This window comes from Corapipo altera, unplaced genomic scaffold, assembly GCF_003945725.1.
Source record: "Corapipo altera isolate COAL_440 unplaced genomic scaffold, ASM394572v1 69, whole genome shotgun sequence".
Taxonomy (NCBI): domain Eukaryota; kingdom Metazoa; phylum Chordata; class Aves; order Passeriformes; family Pipridae; genus Corapipo; species Corapipo altera.
Window position 1 is genome coordinate 2,954,616 of NW_020884908.1, and position 23,039 is coordinate 2,977,654.

General features: G+C 40.7%; 1 protein-coding gene across 1 annotated transcript in view; it reads left to right on the forward strand.

The window, feature by feature from the left end:
* The first annotated feature begins 2,562 nt into the window (after nt 1-2,562).
* The window catches only part of HHIP (hedgehog interacting protein), a 73,709-nt gene continuing 53,232 nt past the window's right edge, over nt 2,563-23,039 (forward strand). Inside the window, exons 1-4 of the mRNA XM_027652826.1 lie at nt 2,563-3,138; nt 10,214-10,409; nt 17,632-17,788; nt 18,643-18,844. Of these exons, the coding sequence (XP_027508627.1) occupies nt 2,872-3,138; nt 10,214-10,409; nt 17,632-17,788; nt 18,643-18,844 (822 nt within the window). The 5' untranslated portion in view covers nt 2,563-2,871. The remainder of the gene's footprint in view (nt 3,139-10,213; nt 10,410-17,631; nt 17,789-18,642; nt 18,845-23,039) is intronic.

A 23,039-nucleotide genomic window follows, 5' to 3' on the forward strand; every position in this document is an offset into this window, starting at 1 on the left:
AGATCTGTGTAAAATTTCTGTGTAGAAACGGACCCTCTGGAACAAAATGCCAGCCCTTTCTTAGTTTGGCAGCTTGATCTAAACCCCACTTCAGGAAATCATTTTCTATCTAATTAATACACCTCAAACTCACCTTCTCTGAGAACTTGTACAGGTATACATAGAAATGGATATTTTTGCAGGCAGCACTTGAAGGAGGAAGAAAGGTTATTTACTAATAGCTGCATTACTTTGATCATACAGATTTATATTCTTCACTTCTTCTCTCCTTCAGAGAGAAAGGAACTGCAAGGACCAGGCCACAACTGCTCAACGGATATTTTCACCGAACATTTGTTTTTTCAAGAGGGTATCTGCCCCATACTCACTTCCTTCCATCGAGTTCTACTTTCCCACTCCAGTAAGGGAGATGCAGTACACAACCTGCTTGAAAAGTATGAGCACCTGCCTACCCAGGGAAGAGAGGCATACAGATCTCCAGCTGTGTCCTTAGGCCACCACAGTTCTGCCAAAGTAACCCTCTGTAGGGAGTCTGCTTGGGAATAAAAGTGACTTTTTTCTGATACAGTTACTCTGATGTATACCAGACTCACTTTTATTTTAAAATAATCTATGTAATAACTCAGAGCAATGAAAAGGGCATAGCTGTTGTAGTAGAGCTACATTGCTACAGTTCTGCCATGTCAGGTTGCTCATAGAACAAGTTCATGGATTGCAAAGCAGTACTTTTCTCTAAAACTACAGAGCAGGATGCTGTATCACCAGAATACACTCTTATTTCTCTCATTAACATGAGTGCTGGGGCCCAAGCTGCACCACAGGACACCCTCACTCATGTGGATGTGGCTCGGTCCTTGGTTGTGAACACCACCTTGGCTGGGAGCACTGTCAGTCAAATGAGAGTCAAGACGTGAGTTAAAGGAACCACTAACCTTCCCAAATGTACTTGAGGGGAAAGAGTCTTTATGTCTACTAAATAATTTATCTGATGTACCATTTATCTATACCAAACTCCTATTTAGTTCAGTATGGACTGTGTAAGAGTTCAAATGTAAATATGGAGAGACTAGTTTTGTTTGGTGAAACACAAATGGGAGGTGAACAGGAACAGGGCCTAGTTGGTTTAGAGACACTAGTACACATCAGCACACATTCATGCAATACTTCTTTCCCTTTCTCCTTGCTAAGGGAGCTCTTTGGGTACAAGCCAATTTTTTCTCTAAATACACCTCTGACTCTATTTATCCAGCTGCCCTTTACCCCCAAGTCAGTGGCAGTAGCTGCACCCTCACTTCAGCCACCTCCGAGGGCTTCCCCTCTTTCCTCTCCTCCAGCTCCCTCTTCCCACCTGTGGGGCTCTGCAGCACCTGCTCTCAGCGTTCTCGGCCTCTACCCTGGGCTCGGCTTCTCTAGGCTTCCAATGTTTTTCTTCCCAAATCCATTTCCCCCCTGCTCACATTGGGCTAGCCTTTCCCTTTTTGGTTGGCTTCTGGTCAAGCAGGTGCTCTCTTGCCACCAAGCAAAGTACTCGGCTCATCCCACTCTTCCCACACACAGGTCTCCCGTTCTCGGCACACCAGGACGATGCTCACTCCTCCACATCCCGCTCCCTCCCACCTTTAGAAACGGCCTCCATGCCGCCATTACCAACAGGCTGTACTTTGGTTATCACGGTCAGAGCGAAGCCGTGAGTGTCACTGCGCTCACAGACACCGAGGGGTCTGAGAACCCACGGCAACTCCGGTGGCAGTAACGACTCCGCAGCTCCGCTGGAAAAAGCCACCGGAGCTGAGGGCACCTCCCGCCGTCGATGCCCGCCCCGCGCTTGGCCCCACGCCTCTGGAACCTTCCCTGGCGTTCGGGGATGAGTTATAGGGGCAATGGGCGGGCACGGGCGAGCAGACCCAGAGCCGAGCGCCGAGGGAGCCCTGCCCCGGGCGCCTCGGCCGTCGGGGGCGCAGGACCCACCTACGACGCTCGCCTTCCACCGGGCACCGACGCGGCTCCACCGGTTCCCGCCGAGACAGGGGAGCGGGAAGGCGCCCGCCTCCTCCCTCCGTCCCTCCGGGAGGCCCGGCTCCCGTTCCACCGGGAGAAAAGGGGCAGCCGGACCCCCTTTGGGTGGTGGTGGTGGGGGGGTATCTCCGTGGGGCGGGGCGTGCCGCCTGCCCCGCGCCCCCGCCGCGCCCCCGCGCCGCTCCCTCCCGGCGGGCGCGGCCCCTCCGCCGCTCCCGCTTCCCGGCGGGCGGCACGCGCGGCCGGTGGATGCCGCCGGGTGACGTGCAGGGCGCGCGGTGGCAGCACCTCCCCGCGCGCCGCTTAAAAAGAAGAAGAAAAGAGGGAGCGAAACATGAGAGCCCGGGCGAGCCGCAGCCGCCGCCGGCAGCAGCAGCAACAGCAGCAGCGGAGGGGGCATCGCCCGGCCCGGCCGCCGCCGCAGTCCCGCCGCGGGGACACCCTTCCTATGGGACGACAAGTGAAGGGCTGCTGCTGCCGCCGCCCGCTGCCCGGCCCGCCCCGAGCCTCGGCGCCTCGGCGCGGCAGCGGCAGCTGCTAAAACCTGTGCCGCTCGCACAACTTCGCCGGCTTCGAGCATCCTCCCGCCGGGGGCTCGGGGGGGCTCGGTCCCCCGCTCCTGCCTCTTCGCGTCCGCCTTTTTGGAAGAAGCGAGGGGTGGCCGAGGTGCTGTTCCTCCGTCGGCTTTCTAACCGCTACTGTTATTATTCTCCTCCAGACTTTCCCCTTCTGGGGGAGGGAGGTGGTTTCCTGATCTGAAGTGCAAAGAAAAGTCAGTGGGATTCCCCTCCTTCCTTCTCCCCCCACCCACCCCCCCCATCCCCGGTTTGGGTGCATTCACACGCTCCCTCAGGCATGATGCTCAAGATGCTGCCGTTTAAGCTGCTGCTGGTGGCCGTGGTTCTGTGCTTCTTCGAGGGGGATGCCAAGTTTGGGGAGAGCGGCGCCCGGAGGAGAAGGTGCCTCAACGGGACCCCGCCGCGGCGGCTGAAGAAGCGGGACCGGCGGGTGCTGTCCCCGGAGGCCCCGGGCGGCGGGGAGGCGATGTGCCGCGGCCTCTACCCACGCCTGTCCTGCTGCTCCCGCTCCGAGCCGCAGGGGCTGCCGCACGCCGAGGCGAAGGTAGGCACCACCTGGGGCTGCGCTGGGCTGTGGGTGGGGGGAGGTTTTTGGAGTTGTTTCCTTATTTTTTTGAGTGGAGCCACGCACCGGCCGCGAACCTGCCGCGTTTCCCACGCGGGTGGGGGCGATGCCGCGGCGGGGGGCGACCGTTCCTGCCCGGGGGGCGAGGGCGCGGCAGGGACGTGGTCCTGGCGCGGGGCTGCTTCGTCGGGAGGCGCGGGGAGCGCGGCAGGTCCGCGCCCTGGAGGGGACGGGCGCTCCGCGGGGGGAGCGCGGTGCCGGCCGGCGGCTCTGCCTGCGAGTTACTTCTTGTCCGCAGCGCCGGAGTTTCTGGCGGTGGCCCCGGCCCCGTCCCGGTGCAGCGGGGCCGGGCCGCCCGCAGGTACCGCTGCCCGGGCGCGGCCGCGGGGAAGGGCGGAGGAGCCGGACGGGCTCCGGCCGCCGCCCGGGCAGCGACAGCGGAGGGGGCTCTGCCTTCGCCCGGCGGTGCCATCCGGCTTGGCTTTTTTTTCTGGGCTGAAGACTCGTGTCCAGTTTGCTCCGCAGGAGCAAAGTTAGGAGGGGTTTTGGATTGCGGCTGATGCCGGTGTAGCAACACTCTGTGATCTCCAGCCGCCTCGGGGCCCGGGTGCTACTCACAGTTACAGGTACCAGCGGCGAAAGACCCCCGAAGTCTCCGCTGCAGGACTCCGGTCTCACGGCTCTCGCCCAGGACCGGTGCCTCGCACCAGGTGCCGTGAGACACTCTGCCTTTTCACATTACCTGGCAGCCTCTCTGCCCAATTTCAAGCTGCGGTCATGTGAAGGGAAGCACCTCCTCTGCCCACCGATTTCTTAAAATCGTCAAGTTCTCTGCATCCTTTAGCAAGTTAAATTCTGCTTATCAGCCTGTTGCTTAGATTTTCAAACGCGTGGGTACCTAACCCGCAGGACTGTGTTTGATAAGCTCTGCTGTGATGGCCAGTGCTGCATCCAGGGGTACGCACAGGGAGGGAAGTTGCTGAATAATGTCATTAAGAGTCACTGCACGTGAAATAAACAATCAGGTGTCCTTTTTTTAATTATTATTATTATTCCTTTTCTTTCTTTCTTTCCCCCCCCCCATATTTCATCCTGGTTTAGGTTTAATTAAGAATTCCTCAGTTACAACTCTGTAGTTGTCAAGGTCTGAGAGACTCTTGGAAAACTTGTGTTTCAGTCTTGCTGGCCCAAGCATAATAAAAAAAAAAACACCCAGCCTGAATCGAATTTTTATGCTCAGTTCACGGTAGATTTCACTCCATTCTCATGTAAACAGCTTCTACGAATCAACATATGTGTCTGGGTGGTATCTCTCACTTTGTTTTGTAACAAAAAGCCATATTGCATCATTTAATTTGCTCAAGTCATGCAAATAGGAAAAAATCAATAGGACAAAAAGGGGTCGACTTATCCTCCTCCCCACTAAACTGCTGCCCACACACAGAGTCCTGTTGCTTATGGCAAAAGAATAACAACAACACCATTGTGTTTGTTAGTTGGTTCACTAATGGGTGAAACTGGAGAACATCATTCTCCTTCAGTCCCCAGCTCTGTCCAAATGTTCATGCCTTTTGAGGGAGCATTTGTCCTACCCCCTCTATTCCCAGATGAGTGAGAACTGTCTTACTGCAGGTTTTCAGCTGCAGATCTCTCTTTATTCATACCATATGCAGCAGCAGTTTGAGATTCAAGGCAGATATATTTCTTCATGTTGTCTAGAGACAGTGTCATTAAGCTCCTGTGTGATAATTGATTTAAACTATAAACTAACCACACACAGATAACCTGAAAGATCTAGCTGAGAAAAAGAGAAAAGAAAAAAAAAAGGAAATAAAAGAATCAAGACTGGAAAATATGTCCTTAATTCACCCTGTTTACAATGTCTCGGTGGCATATATGCTACTGAGATTATTCAATGCTTGGAGACCCTTGTGGTAACTGGTTGAAGGCAGTAAACTGGAAGTTCAATTTTGGTTAGTTTTCCATCTCAATGTAGTTGAAGGGTTTATTCTCTTCTTACTATTCCTTAAAAAAAAAAATCTTTCAATTCCTTTTGAGTGTAGGTTTTTCTTTTACTAACGGTACTAAAAACCTGACATAAGTGTGAGGAAGTGACCTTATATGCCACAGTATCTATTTCTGAGCTGTTGAACCTGTTTATTTGGGCTTTTTATTGGTTGTGGGGTTTTTTGATTTCGTTTTTTGTTTGTGTTTGTTTTTTTTTTAACATGGATTACACTTTTTAAGGAATATTATTTTACAGGGTTGTAAAATCAGACTTTTTTCACTAAAGATTAATGCTTATGAAACTCATAAATCTGCTTTATCATACCAATATATATTTAGAAAAAATGTCAAAGTATATGTCATTTATACTTGACAGAATGAGGTGGTCATTCTGTAAAAGACATGGCAAAGTATTATGGGACACATTTGAATGTAACTTTTCTAAAAGCACATTTTTAAACTGCGTTCTACTACAGTTCCAAAATCAACTTTTTTAAAGCCATAATATACCTACATGATGGAGTGGCTATGCCACTAACAGAAACTTGAGTGCTACCATCTTAAAAGAAAAAAAAAAATTAATTAATTGAGCAGGCTCAGTAGACATTCTCATAAGAGCTTCTTGGTTAAGATGCTGGGTCTTCGAGAATTTTTGATCAAAGTATTGATCTATGCTTATAATGAAAAGACCACCATTGCCTGCCGCTTTGGGAAAAAAAATGGAGCTACCGTAATAAGCAGATACAACATTGCACTGGCTCAAGTACAATATTTGCATCCTGTTGACATTTAACTCTGTCTTTTATTTTTCTGCAATATCCCCTTGTTTTTGAAGGGCTGCTACATCCCCGTCAAACATTGTAATATCAGTTTTTCTAAAAGTTTGCTTGCAGTCTGACAGGCAAAGAAGTCCTCTCTACCTTGGATGGTTTCACAGCCAAGGCTGTCAAGGAATGGGTGAAAAGTAATTGTTTTCAAGTGTGCCCTTTTACAATCATTTGTTTGCTCTGGCTCTTTCATGAACAAAGGCTATTGTTGAACACATCCAACTAAACAAATAACTCATCTTGGGGTCCCTTTAACAGCTGCCTTAGTACAATGATCTATTTAAATATTACCCTAAAATTGAAACCGAACTCTTTAATGACATAATCCAGCACTATAATACAGAAGAGGCATATGTTCAACTCAACAGCTGAACAATCTCGTCAGCACATGATTTTTAGACATAAATGCTTGTATATCAAATATGGCTTAATGCAATGACTTATTTCACTGGCTTTTTTTCTGTTAGCATCAAAATTATACTGCCTTTCTCCAACTAGATATGACAGAGTACACAAAACAGATGACAATATTAATCTTAAAGATTTTCTGTCTATTGTGTCATCTTCTGTTTCTTCTTTGCACTCTTCCTTTTGCTGATAAACCACTTTAGTATGCTATGTTTTCCTGTGCATTCCAGGATTTATCTTACCTTTAGTCTACCCATTTTACTTTCATGTGGCTAGAGATTAAAGGATGATCTTACAGATGTTGTAAATTAGTCAGCAGCAGGCATAATCATTATTAGGCATGTTGCAATAAATGTTTGGAAGTTTTACATATTTTCCAGAGCACAGTTAGTTTAAACCACTGCAGTTTGATGGTTTCACATACGACTTTAAAAATTGAAGGAGGAAATTAGTTTACATTTCTTCAAAAGACCAAAGCCATTGTCATCTTTAAGGTCACTTTCAAAGTAGACATCCAAAAAGCTTAATTCAAATAAGTGTTTCAGAATTCACTTAAAACTGTTTTAATATACTCCAGGATAAATACATTATTGATTTACTGAAATTCAGAAGAGAGAGGTTGTCCTATCTCCAAGCCAGGACAGAGTTACACATCAGACCTCACACAGAGGAAATGTTACCACCCTATTTTCCTTGAGCATTCTAAAAGTTAAGTAACATTGTACTTGATTTTCAGATAATTGATTGACTCTCTTTCCTTAATCTTCCGATTAGCTATTATATGACCAAGATTCATTCCAGAAATGACATGAGGGGGTGAATTCCTGTGGTTAATTCCTGGATAGCAGCTGCTCAGGGGGATTAGGATCCTTTTGTCTTAACTTTGAGGACTGAAATGTTGGCAAGCCTGTATCACCAGGCAACGTCAATTAAGTTTTCCACAAGAAACAGTAAATTAGCTTTGCTATCCTGTAATTTATTTCCCCTCCCCCTTCCCCCTCCCTCCGTACACAATGTGTTCTGGAGTCTTCCAGTAGAAGTACAGTTTTCTATCTGCATCACTGTGGAGTTAATTCATGAAGCACACTGAATAATTACCTAGTAATACCTCGTGTTTACTTGTACTTCTAAACACACCGTCATAGTGCTACCACAAGAAAGCCTACTGCCTGAGATGAGCTCCCTGATGAAAACATCTGAGACTTCTGCAAACCAGGTGATACTACTGAATGTAGGCAAGTACTTTGAAGGGTCTGTACTGAAGGTACAGTTTCCTTTGGTGGAAACACCCAAATGGGCCATTTCATCCTTACTTCAGGAGAGAAGTGACATAATGTTCTTTAAAAGTAGCATTTATGGATAGTGCTTTTAGTCATCCCCTGTTGGCTTCAGACTTTGTTCTATTTGGCAGACAATGACCTGAATGAATTATACAGGCCCCTTCCCATCAGAATCACAGCATCCCTTAATAAAGTGCAGCTCATGCAGATTACCTCAGCAGAGTGGATTACTGCAACCATGTCAAGTCTATTTTTTACTACCTGGACTGCAGTCCTAGGCAGTATTAAGTCAAGCTCAAAGTTTTAGTTGTTATGTATTTTGGTTATAGTTTATTCTAGTTATCGTTGTGGTTTTAGTTCTTGACTTCAAGGCATTTCCCTCTACATTTACCATATCTAGTACAACATACAAAACTCAAGAAGACTAAGGTTAACAGTTGCAATGCTATGGCTCAAATGAGCAATCTAGCAAAAAGAAACTAAACTTTTTCAGGAGAGAAGAACCTGCAGCCATGAAAAGAATTCCCCAAAGAATTCAGGACCAATGCAAGCCTTCTGCCATACATGCAACATGCAATTAATTGATTACTGTCCTAAAGGGGTTTTTTTTAAAAAAAAAAAAAGAGAGAGAGAGAGAAAACAAACCCTTTCCAAAATATGTGAGACAGTTATATTCTCAAGAAGGGTCTGAAGAGAGATAATAAACAATATATGGGGCAGATGTTAATCACATTACTGAATTGCAGGTGTTATGAAGCTGAGGATAGTGGATAGTGTGAGAACAGTCTCAAGAACAGAACATTTACTGCATTTAATGATCCTGGCAAATCTGGAGGAATTCTTTTTGACGCCAGTGGCAGCATATCGAGAATAAGGATAGAAGCCAAATGGTGTCCTAATCAGGGTCCCAACTTACAACATTAAACTTTAGTACACATTTCAGATGGCCTTTTGACAATATATGTATGGTAAGACTAAATTTTCCTGGGAAGAGTTTGCCTTCTAAATCAAGGTTGTTTTAACCAGAATTTCATTTAAACGTACAGGCCGTACATATATTGTGTAATATTTTGAATACCTATCTGCTGAAAACAACGGAAAGTGCATTTCTCTCAAGCTTTTGAAAATCATGTAGTTATGATCTGTAAATAAAAGGATGAGTTCAGAACTGTGTTATCAAAGTACAGCATCCAAGAAGAGAACAGATGTAGGAGACAGCATACTCAAACATATCAGGAGTCTTCCTGCATTGAATAACTTACTTTTTCAGAAGTAAATTAGATAATTCCCCTTTAATGTTACGTTGCAAGAGAATGACATTGGAAAGTCCTTCTACAAATCAACTCAGGAGATATGAGCTATAGCAAAACTAGCAATGTTTTCAAAATGCTATTTACAAATCTCACAAACACAAATATTTACCACATTAATATTTCTTAACCTAAGTGTCTTACAGTCCTTGTTTATAACTCTGTTAAATAACTGGCAGAAGGAACCTGACCTTTGTTTTTGCATTGGATCAGATTCAGTCAATCTCAACAGAGGGAACACATTTCCCACTACCCACCATTGGGATGAATGATCAAAAAACAATCCATGTGGTTAACAATAGATTAACAAAGTGCACTGCATTCAAAAGCTAATAAAGACAACTATGCTGTTTTCCATTATTTTTCACGATTTGATGACATTGCGCTCCTTAGGCTCCTGTATTTACTTAAACACATCATCAGTCGTGGTTTCATGCTTCTTCAAGTGCTATGCATACATAATATATGCTCTTTTTTTCAGGACAAAGTTACAGATTCAATATTGACGCAAACAAGATGTTACAAATTCTACTTTTTCACTTGTAGAAAGATATGTCTGAAAACACACAGGTCTTCCCGCCTCCCAAGTAGTTTGCACTAGAGAGAGTAAAAAGCAGAGCAGCATTTAGAGCATGAAAAATCCACGGCACCTGCTCAGTTCCACAGCAGTCATTTCAGTAGCCAGGCAGTGGTGTCGTTCAAGATATACCTATTTACACATACCTAGACATGTTTTTCCTGATGTGTTTTGATGGTAGGACTTTTAATTTTTTGCCTCTAAACACCTTACAAGTTAGATTTGTAGGTATGTCTCATAAGAGAAGTGGATAAGAGGCCTGCTGCTATAACTCCTCCTTATATACATATCTCTCTAGTTGAGAGATTACCTATATGATTAAGAGATGGCAGGCATGAGTCTTTAAAATAACTTCAGTGCTATTATTCTTATCTGAGAAGCAAGCTCAGATAAGAAATCCTATAGAATCTTATATAAGGTTCTTATAGAATCTTATGTAAGAAATCAGAGAAATGAAAATCTCACCGTACTAACGGCATATTGCACGTTTCATAGTAATTTCATTTGCACTTGAAACAAAATGCATTGATACTAACTATATTTGTCCCACTAGCATTGTTTATTACATTAGGTCATGCAATCTTCCTTTGTGTAAGATGGGGGAACAGGTCATATGTTTATTTGTCTCTGGTTTGTGGCTTGCAGATACTTTCTGTTACCAACAACACAGAATGTGCGAAGCTACTGGAGGAAATCAAATGTGCACACTGCTCACCTCACGCTCAGAACCTATTCCACTCACCTGAGAAAGGGGAAACAGCTGAAAGAGAACTAACTCTTCCCTACCTGTGCAGAGACTATTGTAAAGAATTCTATTATACTTGCAGAGGTCACATACCAGGTAAAACCTATAACAAAATACGGGGCTAAAAGATGTCTGTTTTGGTATGTTGATATTGCCTGAGCGGTTATAGATCCGGCTTTTAATTGGGATAAATTCCCATTTATATCCAGGGGATTTTGCCCAAGCAGAGACAGAATGTTTCAGCCTTCACAGTGGATCTTATGTAGGGAGGTAAATATTTTGAGCACTTTCTTGCCACCCTCCTGTTAAACTCTCCATGACACACACACATGGCTTGATTGTTGTCAAAGGCACCTGAAACTTTTACCTTTGCTGGAATATTTGGGTGTTAATTCAAATCATGCAAACAAACAGTTGGCCATCCAAAAGGCTATTCTAAACAATAGATTGCTCTAAAATGCAAGAAATAGAAGGTCGTGGCTGTTTGCTTTAGACTCTAAAAGCTGATGAGTAAAGTGTTTTTTTCTGGTTTTGTTACCCTAGAAACTGATGTTTTTTTCCACAGGGTTTAAAGCCCATTGAAATCAAAGGGAGCTATTTGATAGACTTCTGTGATCTTTGAATCACTTCCAACGTTCTGTTAACGACCAAATTCTTAACTAACCTAACACTTCCTCACTGTAGTCAGTAGAGTTAGCTGGACATAACCAAAAGCAGAATTTACCCTGCCTTGTCTAAGGCAGTCACCAAATGTGTGCTATCACTTGTAACTGTATCAACAAAATAACCGCAGAAGATGGTTCTTTTAGAAACACTGTCTTAATACACTATTACGTTAAATAACATCTTTGGTATTCTCAATAGTAAATTATTTATATGTTTAAGACTGTCATTTTTAAACTATGCTTTTTTCGCTGTCCAAACACTACTTACAAACAATGCCACACAGGAGAAAATAATTAAATTGATTGAGATTTCTTTTGAGATTTCTTTTTTGTTGTTGTTGGGGTTTTTTTGTGTGGTTTTTTTTTTTTTTTTTACCAGCAGACTGGAAAAAAGAGTTGATAATGAGACGAAAAATGAATTTGTGAGTAGTCATTTTTTACATAGGAACACATCTCTGTAATAGAATATAAACATATTTGAGTAAAGGGGATAGTTTAAGTGGATGGGATTTGGAGGAGGGTTTTTTAATTGCATGTGTACAGTGTGTACTTGTTTTCTCTGAAATCCCAAGAGCACAAGAGTTTTTTTGCAGTGTTCTTTTATTGACTTGGGAAAATATTTTGAATTGACTTACATTTTCCCTTTACTGTGGTTTAACATGTATCTCAACCCATTCAAATATGAAAATATTATTATTGTCTTTATAAACTAAGAGATGTTTCTAAGGCTTTCTTAAACCAGCTGTTTCTTGCTCTTTATCACATTCCCCAAAGCAAAGCAGAATAGATCATAGTTGCCAAGACTGCCTGCTGAACAGCGATAACAGATTAGATATTCTAAATGTTTGGCCCATATAAGAAGTCCACACAAAGACATTTTTGACATGAGTTTGTAGCTAGTGCAAATGATTATCATATTCTGCAGAGCAAGACCCTCATAGTTGTTCTGTGAAATTCTGTGTTTATGAGGAAACAATTTGTTTAATTGAAAAAAGTGAAAGAGGGAAAAGGGAGAAAGAAGGAGGAGGTGGAGGGAGGGAGAGAGAATGAGAAAGGGCTGAGCAGCACAGGAGCTGTAGCCACAGGAACCTCGCTCCTCAGATCAACATATGTGGTGACGAATGACAAATTTATTTTTCTACAAAGTTTGTGTATATGTAAAACTGCTGAAGTGCATCAAGATGTCAAGTGCTTTTTGTGACCACCCAGGTTGCCTTGAAAGATAACCAGATGAAAGCATAACTTTAGCACTGGGCAGAGCACTGTGCTTTGCAGGAAAAGAGCTTACATACTTCAGCATCAGTTAAAATAGGATTTTTCATACATCAATCAGATGCTAATAATCATTCTAAATACTTGTTCTGAAAGTAGGTTGTGCTAACAAAAAGTTGTTGCATACTTACATCCACCAGCAGGGTTAATTTGGTGACTTGACTGGTACCTATGGTTGCTGATACCTATTCTAGGATTCCCGAAGGTGTTCATTAAGATCCAGGTCCCTCTTTTTGAGAAGATGGCCTACAGGATTTTAGTATAGTTTAATAGTCTTACACATTCTGAAATATAAATAATTACAATAACAACTTATTTGAGGTTTCTGTTTTACTTGTGAGACTCATATATCCATAATAATATTTATTGTGAAAGACAGAAAAAAATAGAAAATGTGGAAGCTGTGTTTTCAGCTTAGCCTGGAGGATTAAACAAAGAGTTGAAAATTAACAGGCCCCCAAACCCAAGGTCTCTGGCAATGATTCACTGTGCATTTGTTAAAAAGTCGAATAATTACTCTTCCTCCATTAGGGAGTGCTAATTGTTTCTGAACACCAATACAACGGAGTTTAAGGAAATTGCTGACTACAAAAATAATTTTATCCCTTAAGTCCCGCACAAATGAGAAATATTATTAGCATTTTAAGATAGCAAGCATCTTTTCAGGGATTGAAATTTTAGCACTACATATTAACCAAGACTGAGTTAGCTTCAAAAATTCATTTATTGTTCTGTCTCTTTTTGCAAAGATGAAAACTGTAGCAGATGCTTGGTTAACTCTTTTGAAGACAGCAGTTTACCCACCAGTTATGACTGTATCGTAACTTCCACTGACTTCTTTAGGAATATTCAGAGAAAAAGGGACCCTATTCTTTCTTCAAACAGAATAATAAAAATAGCTGTTAGGATTGTGTGGATAGGCAGGAGAGTGTAATGTTTCACAAAGACTATGAGATTAGAACTTCCCTGCTTCATTCCAGGTAACTGTTGTGATTATTTCTCATCTAATCTTTACTGTAAGCCTCAGTTTAAGTGATTAGTGGTGGAGACACTGGAGTTAAGTGGTTTAATGAAGTATCTTTAAACGACAGGAATTTTAAGTTTTACAAGGTCATAAGGGAAGACTGTCTAATATTTATTATTAATGTAGCAAGTAAAGAAAGGCATGGCTGATTCTGCCTTTGGACATTAGCAGAAACTTGATCCATGCCAGTGGAAGTGGCATATTCTAAGGAACAAACCTGTGCCACAGCCACAGTGCCATTCAAGGACATGGGAGAGATTTTGAACTGTCTGTTCTCCATTATTTTCATTTGAAGGAATGGGTTCCAGATGATTGTGGGTGAATTCAGATCCAGGCCCTGATCTGAATCCAGGCATTACAAGAACAGATGCTTGATAGGATTTTTTTAACAACAAACAGGGGCACCCCACCCCCAAATGCTGGAATTCTAAGAAATTCTACAACTCACACAGCACTCCCAGAAGTTCTAACGTGACTGATTAATAGTCACAGTCAACATAGTCAACCTGCAGAAAAAATAGTAGTGGTTCATAATTTTGCTACTGATAACAAGGGCATCAAGGGGATTAACCCTGGCACTGCCCATGTGCAGGTACATGCAACATCTGAGTATGAGAAAAGGGCCACTGGTCACTTGAAAACCAATAGGAAATGATGTGAGCTACCAATGGACTTAGTACAGTTTGAAACAGTCAGTCTGGAATCATGTCTTTGATTTGGTTTTCACTGGCAGTTGAGAAGAGAGAGGCAAATGCGGGTTTTTTGTGAACAAATTCACATCTAGCTGTCAAAAGTGCAAATCAGGAAAAAAACCCCCAAAGCAGGAAAATGCTTCTTTTGCACAATACTGAACTGTGTGCTCAAGGTCACAGCAGAAATAAAGCAGGTGAGCCTGATTTCCAAATGTCCCCAAAGCCAGGGTAAGTCTACTCAGAGGAGTGGATGATACTCGATCCTGTGTGCAGTGCAAACAGGAAAGGGAGTGAATAGGAACTTCATTTGTTGTAAAGACTGGGACAGGGGCTACCACGACACTGGAGTTGTATATCAAAGAGAAGAGGCAAGGGAATGGATAAGCAGGGAATCCAGCAAAATGGAATTTGCTGAATGTAGGGTAGGAAGGCAGATACGGTGTGAGGAACAACTGAATGCAAATACAAGTGGAGAGAGGAGGTGGAGATCAGCTGAAAGAAGAAGTTTTCCTTTGAAAAGGCTTGTAATCATGCAACTTATTCCCACAGTGTTTTATAAAGGGGAATACAGAAAGCTTTCACTGTAACTGCCTTAACTGAAAAGCCTGTCATTTGATTCTTGTTTGCAAGACAGAAAGTTTTAAAAGCACAGAAATGCAAGCCTGTGCAAAATCTGACACTTAAACATGATGTTTAATCTTCCTTTGTGATTTCAATTTTCTTTGTTAACACAGGGACTGCTCTGTCAACACGTACACAGATGGTAGGAAATTTGCAATAATATGTATGAGTTTTAAAATAAAGTAGTTAGTACAGAAATTCACACAGGACCAAGGGTTGCAGTCCTTATTAGGCACAGTTCTCACAGAGGACAGTGACGGAGCTGTATTTGACTGAGCAAAATGATCTTTTTTTTTTTTTTCCCTCCAAACAGTTCTACTGCTTAGGGGCACTTGTCAGGGACCATTCTTCTGGACACTGTACAAATGCTGAACAAAATGGCAAACTACACTAAAGACCTTACAATCTAAGCACGAGACAGAAGACATTAAATGGCTTCAAGTAGATAGGGAGTAGAAGCAAATGTTTTTCTAACTGCCTTCAGTGATTCTGTTAGCATGTTAAATTGAGCATACATAACACATGCAAATTTTTTTCTTTTTTTTTTTTTGTAAGTTACTATGGTTTTTATACAACAAAATAACAAAATTCCACTCTTAATACACAGGTGAAACTGTATTTACAGAGGTTACATTCCTTCCAGTAATGCAACATTTTTCTCAGTTTTTTTTTTTACAAGCATTTGTAATGAAAATGGAACATAAGCCTTATCCTTTCTTGGAACCTGCTGATGGGCTTGCTAAATAGCAAAAGGCAACTGCAGTGCAACATGTACTTAAGTGCATGATAAAATATTTCATAAGGAAATGGGATTAGTCTTACATATAAGAAAAGGCATTGCACTAGTCAAGTGAGTTTGCACCTGATTGTTATTTGAAAGGGACATGTACCAAGTGAACAACGTGATCACAATATACTCTCAGCTTCCCTGACTAAAGAAACCCTTCAAGCCAAGAGTAATTTGTCTATAGTAAATAGTAGATGGTATACTTGGAAAATTCTAGAAATTCTTAGTAATCGTACACCTCTAATTTGCTGTTGCATTTTTTTGAATGACCCTCTGTGCCTAGAGAAATAAATTATTAAAGACAAAACTCTGTATTCTTAAGTCAAATAATTCAACAGCAAGATTTTAGATTACCTTTGATTTTGGCTTTATATCTACAAGCCTTGGAATAGTACTCCGTGATTATATCAGCGTTCCTCTTCCGCTGTTCCACTTGGAATTATATCTTCCATTTCTCCAAATAACTACTATAAATTAAAACCAGCTCCTCAGAGATGAAATTTACTGAAGCTCCAAATCATGGTAATTAAACTTTTACACCACAACACACTAACATGTGTTTCCAGATATTATTTTATAGAAACCAAGGGCAGGCTTTGTCATGTTATTTTTCCAATATTTTTAAAGGAAGATGTATATGAAAAGAAGTATAGTTGGGTGGGAAAGGCTTTCCACTCCACAAAAATTCTGGGATCTAAAAAATTTTCCTATTCCACATAAGGAAGAAATTGAACTCTTTCGAAATTTTCCATGAAGAAAGCCACAGAGAGACCACCCCAGGATAGCTAATAAAGTCGTTGTTAGGACATTTACTTGGGAAATGGGAGACTTAGGGTCAAACTCTTGCCTGACAGATGAGGGGCATTGACCTGAATATTCCTCCTCCTAATGAAACACCCTAATTACAAGACATTGGAGTATAGTGATATGAGGTTTGCTGTCTGTTTCTTTCTCATTTAGACCAGAAGTTTGAGTTTGGACCAGAAACATCATGTTAACTAAAATTTCGTCAAAACTGATAATGTTTCTGAAAAAGCTTCGCTTAAAAGAAACTGGCACCTTCCAATGAAACACAGCTGTCCCTGATCAGCTCTTACTGTACATTATGAGCCAGAGGTTTTATGGCCAAGACCTATGGATTACTGCATTATTCACAAGTGGTAAAGCCATGCATAAATTAGGCCTCTAATTCCAATTAAGTGCTAATTCTGTGTATCCTATGAGTTATGTCCTGGACCGCAGTACATCCTAAGACAGTTGCCAATAATACAAAAAGGAATGAAGGCAACTTAAGACATATTATCTTCACGTTCTAATAACATAGCACATGTATAACTAGCCAGACTCTGTCTTCTTAGATTTAATACTTGTGCTTAAAAACTGGATAGCAATTACACAAAATAGGTTTGTGAACAGAAATAGATACTTTTTATGTCATTAAACATAGTGTAATAGCAGTAGTGGCAGGCTTTTTCCTCAAAGGCCCTCATTTTTTACCAACTCCTTGTTTATCTGGGCCTTCGACCTCCTTCTCAGTTTAACCTAAAAGCTAAAGACCACTTTTCATCCAAGCCAGCTCCAGTGCAGCATGAGGCATATCCCCCTCATGAGGGTTTGGGGGCTGAGAAACTAGACCTCATGATAGGACACTGTGTTCACCCACTTCGATGCTGGGAATCAGCCAGAGGCCACCTGCATGTCAACCCGGCGCAGTTTGCAGCAGCACTTCTGCCTTTCTGAGATTCACCTGACTGGTGATTATTCACCTCTCAAACCGATGCCCTTTGCTGGCAGCACTCCACACTCTTTACTTCATGCCTTTTACCAAAGTCTTTACTGAGATTTTGATGACAACAAGCCACTTAAAAAAAAAAAAAAGTTACACCGAAGCTACTCAAGCTATTTTACTGCAGATACTACACTTGATTGATAGGTTAAAATCAGGGAGAAGTCTATCATAGCCTCAACTCTGAGCTTTGTCTCTTAATTTTTTAGTCAGTGAATTGTTGTGTCATTTTGAACGAATTGGTATTTTCACATAAGCACACTGAAATCAGGTTTAATACAAATCAGACGAATAAACTGTAAAAAGGTAATAGTTTGTGTTTATTCAGAGCAGGCCTTTTTTTTTGCAGATAGTGCTTTGTTTAAAATGACCTCTTTTTCCACTGTAATCTATTTAAAGATGAGTTTGATGACACTAAACTGCAGACATGACAACACACTAAATATTTGTATGCTCTTTTGCATTTTTAAGGTTTTCTCCAAACTACAGCTGATGAGTTTTGCTATTACTATGCAAGAAAAGATGGTGGTGTGTGCTTTCCAGATTTTCCAAGAAAACAAGTGCGAGGGCCAGCCTCTAACTCCCTGGACCACATGGAAGAATATGACAAAGAGGAAGAGATCAACAGGTTCATAAAGATAAATGCTGTTTAATATGAAAAAAAAAAACACAACCAAAAACCTGTGGTTTTCACAGTGAAACAGCTCAGTATGTCCTTATGCTCAGCAGCTGTGTTTTCCAGATGTTACTTTCTTTTGCTGCTGCTAGTGTACATCAGAAGAGAAAGTTACATTAACTTCAACATTTCAGTACCATTTGATATTTGCCTTGCTGAAAAGGTGTTAGAATCCTGGTTTGATCCACCCTGTGGATCTTGGTTATTATCCAGCCTGTGGATCATACACAGTTCTGGGAAGTAATTTCTACCTGAATGTAATATTACTTTACTTTATTGTAAACAACTACAATAAGTTTATTAGTAAAATATTTATTTCATGGTCTTCAATTTATTTCAATAGTGTATTTTTCTTCATGAAAATAACTAAATTAGATTATCCTATTGTAAGTCATTATTTTTAAATGGGTTTTAGAAGCCAAATTTTGTCAAAGTGATGAAATTTAGTATGTTTATTTTATGGTAGAAATTCTGTGTTTCTAAATTATTCTCTTCTTTTACCAATTTTTTTTTCTCTCCCATTCGTCTACATATTGGATCTAGGTTTATTTAATTTTCTCTTTCTTGTACACAGACCAAATTTTGCTCAAGTGGAATTCAAACTGATTCTCAGTATTATCTGCTTCCCTGCATTCAAGGAAGTAATTTATTCTGGATATATGATTATATATTTAAATACATAAAACTGGTTTTAATATAAACTTTCTAGTATCACTGCAGAACAGAAATTTTATCTTTTAGGGACATTGCTGTGTCACAGTTATGAAAAAGAAGAAACGTCTCATGTTTTCTTTAAATTTCTTTAGAAAACACAAGCACAACTGCTTCTGTATTCAGGAAGTTGTGAGTGGACTAAGGCAGCCTGTTGGAGCAGTACATTGTGGGGATGGATCCCATCGCCTCTTCATTCTTGAGAAAGAAGGATATGTGAAGATTTTCACTCCCGAAGGAGACATACTCAAGGAACCTTTTTTGGATATACACAAGCTTGTTCAAAGTGGAATAAAGGTTGGATTTTATACTTATCTCTACCTTTTTATATTTTAGCATGTATAAGGGGGAAAAGGGAAGAAATGTTTTTCAGAAATTATTTGAATTTAAATAATGAAATAGAGTAATGACAAGAGACACTACAATTCTTTCTGGCAAGGAAGTGAAAACTCCCTTGTACTGGGAATGGAAAACATAGCATCTTATAACTCTTACCAAAGTTTTTTCTTTCCCTTCATCTTTTCCTCACTTTAAATTCAAATGCAACTAGTCAGCAACAGCATTCCACAGCATTATCTTCATATTTTCATCCTTTGGGTTCCTTTCCATCCTATTGAATCCAGCCAGGTTTTGCTGTGATGCCAGTGGGAGCAAGTTTGGCTTAGGGCCCCCCCCGACCTGAGGGTGCTCAACATTCCCATGGGAGCCACGGGACACACAAGGGGGCCTGGGAGTGCTCAGGGATCCCAGGGAGAGGGGATCTCTCTTGGCTCAACCTCAAATGTAGCACAAGCTGCCCTTGGTGGGAAGCTGCTTTAAAACTGCACATATTTGAGGTGCACATAAAAAGCAACTGACCCTCTAAATTCAGACACGAGGGAGGGGTGGTGCAACAGCTTTCATCCTGTTTAATGGGGAGACTTTCATGGTCAGAGGAGTGAGAGGTGAATGGGCACTGATGGGAATATGTTGGAGGGTGGAGGTAAGAAATAACATCTAGTTATGGGGTAAGTACCAATGGAAAACTCCTAAAACTCCTAAGTCTATTGGGGGATATTTTACTCTGGAAATGTGGTTGAGTGTTGTTCCATGTTGATTTCTTGTCACAATTTAGAGTGGTGATGCAAGTAAAATCCAGATATATCAAGAAAATTTAAATTGTAATCAGGTTATGCCTAGAACAGTGAGAACTATATAACAAAAAGCTTTCATGGATGAAAGATGTATTGACATACCCTTGACAGAGTAATCTTAAATAACAAACTATGTCCATTTAAAGTGCATAGGACATGCTAACTGATAATTTTGTGTTTCAGCTATAAGGGCAATACACAAATTAAGACAGTCTTTTCTGCAAGAAAGGGTTTTGGGTTGTGTTGAAAGAGTGAGAAATGAAATATATTGCACCTTTTTCAGGAAAAGAACCAATTTATATGATTCTGTGATTTGCTGAATGCTTCCCTTTCTGCCCCTGTAACCTTATGTGTAAGGTATCAAAACAGAAGGGACTTATCAGGGGTGTTTTTGAACATCCATCTAAAGCTGTTTCATATTTCTTAACCAAAAGTTCTGATAACTTGTACCTGTGAAAAACTGACAGTGAAATTCCCACAGAACTGCTATTGGTCCAAAACAAACCTTTCTTGAGGAAACTTTTACAGCTGCAATTTAGAGACAAGGCTAAAAGAAAAACTGATTTTCTGTACTTCTGAATAGGCAATAACCTGCTTGATATGATTCTCAACAGGTACCCTCAGGATCAAATTCAACTTTTAGTTCTGTTTTAAATCAGTGACCTGATCTTTTTAGTCTTTCCTACCCTAACCATCATTTAATGCTTTAAACTGGATCTGTTTCAACTATAATATTTTGTGTAAATAATTTGATGTTTCTAAACTAGGAAGTCTAATTCAATTCCCTGAGATAACAGTCCAGTGACAGAGGATAATTGTATTGCAATGTTTAATGCAGGCTGGCAAGAACAAAAGCTTTATATACTTTGCAGGTAAGGAGGAAGGGAATGTGCCTAGAAGCAAGACTCCAGCTCTTAAATAGAAAGAGTAAAGAATTCGAGGAATGAGTACATTATGTAAAATAATAAATAAATAGAATAAAACAAACCCCACGTAATCCAAATGGTAGTTTTAAAACAAGGTTCTTATACCATTTTTATGTTTATCCCCTGCAGTCTGATTCCTACAATCATTGTCCATGGTCCCTTACCTACAAGGATGGGAGATTGCTGTGACAATGGTAGCAATTGTCTCTACTTGACAGACTACTTAAAGGGTATTTGGTTTTGCTTACCTGTTATTCACTTTAAAACTAGAAATCAGTGATGGAGAATACTATGTGGATAGATGGTTTTCCAGCAGACAGTGCAGAAAGTGTACAGTCAGCAATTAAAAAAACCCCAGCAAACCAGTATCTAAACCACTGCATCCACACACAAAGTGCAAGGATCACTGAATGTGTTCTCTGGGCTTTCAAACTTTTAGGTATATATGTTGTATCCAGTAAATAATTACAACGATGCTGATGCTGATAATAATAATGCATCTGTGGTTGAATGAAAGGTAATTTATGTTGATGCCTCTGCAAAGCATTTTGGACAGCTATCCCTATAAGATGGTTTTTTTATGTTGATAGGTGGAATAAAATTGTGGCAGTTGATTTTCTCTTCCTTTTCTAACATGAAGAGGTAATTTAGCAGTGATAAAATCATTATATTGTCGCAAAGCAGCGACTCTGTTACATGATGATTTTCCAAAGAATCAACTTAAAACCATCTTGAGGCTCTGATATAACCAAGAAACTGAAGTGACATATTTCCTTCATAAAAATAATCCTGGAGTTTAGTTCTGATCTCACTAGCATATTTCACTCATCACAGCACTGGCAGTCAGATAAGTAGGGAAACAATATACAAAAACAGAGGAAGAGAGGTGACAGCATTGCATAGCAATGTCATGTTTCCCTTCTAAAAAGATGCCATTTTGTTTCTTTAATGGAACTAATGGTTCCTATGTTGATGAAATTCTTTTGGAGCCCCTGACATTGTTTTGAGCAAGTTTGTAGGGCTTCTTCACTAGTCCTGCACATAAATAGGATTGTCTGGAGTTGCTTCTTGTCAGTCACTCCTGTGAAGGTCTGTGGATATAAACAGAAACTAAGTAAGAAGAGTGGTACAACCTGATGTGTAACTTTTATTGGTCCATTGGCTTTTAACGTTCATTGAAGTCATTGAGGTCTCTGCTTGAAAATTGTTACTGCAGTAAAATTACTGACAGTGACTTGATTTAATTTTAAGGAGTTCACATGAAAGAGAAGAAGTGATAATTTTGTCTGCTGCCAGTATCTCAGGAGGAATTAGAAGAAGCATGTAGAAGTATTTCATAACAGAGATAGATTCTATGAACGGATGATGATTACTTGTGCTTCTTGGTGGCTCTACTCAAGAGAAAATTAGATGCAAGATTACTGCAGATTTAAAAAAAAAAGAAAGCTTAAGAAACAATTTTTCTTTGCACATCTCCCAAATTCTAGAACTCTTTGACAGCACAGTTATCAGGAATGCTTTTCTGATCTTTTATTTTTCAGTTTAGTTATTGGAAGCCATGAATGGATCTTACTGATGAATTTGCTAATTCAACATCTGTGGCCTTCTCCAATGCATTTTATGTCACACTGGCTACATAAGTATTGTAGTATGTGTGGTTGCATTGGGCACTTGGCCAGGTCTCTCCTGTTACTCCTCAGCCTTTTCTTCCCTATGTCCAGAACGTGGTGACAAGAAGCTGTGTGCCTCAGGCTTGCCTCAAAGTTGAGTAAGGACATGAGTGAGACATGCACCTGTAACTCAAATCTAGGACATGCACCTGGGTTCAACTATTTAGGAATATATAGCCCAGTGTAGTGGAGAAAATACTGATTCCACCACTCAATATAATATTAATGTGTCCATTAATATTACAAACTACCCTGAGTATGTGTTACGTATTCAGAAGAAAAGAATAAACTATTTACTAAAAAACCTCAAACCTAAAAATCTTCTTCCCTGTTCTGCTGATTTACTGCTCCATTATGTTGTGGTGAAGAGAGTTATTAGTTACAGAGCAACATTTTACAGTTCTTCCTTCAAAGTCATGTAGCAAAGACAATTTTTTAATGAAAATATTAATGACCATTTTTTCTTTCAGATTGATTTTCACTAGTGTTATTTTGTTTTTGTTTTAAACTATTGCCAAGTAGAAGAGAGGTAGAAAGTTTGAATGAGAAGCTATTGAACTAACAGTAGTAGCACTTTGATTTCAGTGACATTTAAGGAGACCTCTATCAACTATCTAGAAAAAATAGACCTAATGTGTCTGAATCTATCGTCAAAATTTAGGCATAATAATTAAATGCTTTAAATTTGGATATAATGATTTTTGAGATGCAGCAGTGCTGAACATGTTATTACTACAAGATCAGTCACCTTGTATTCCATCTA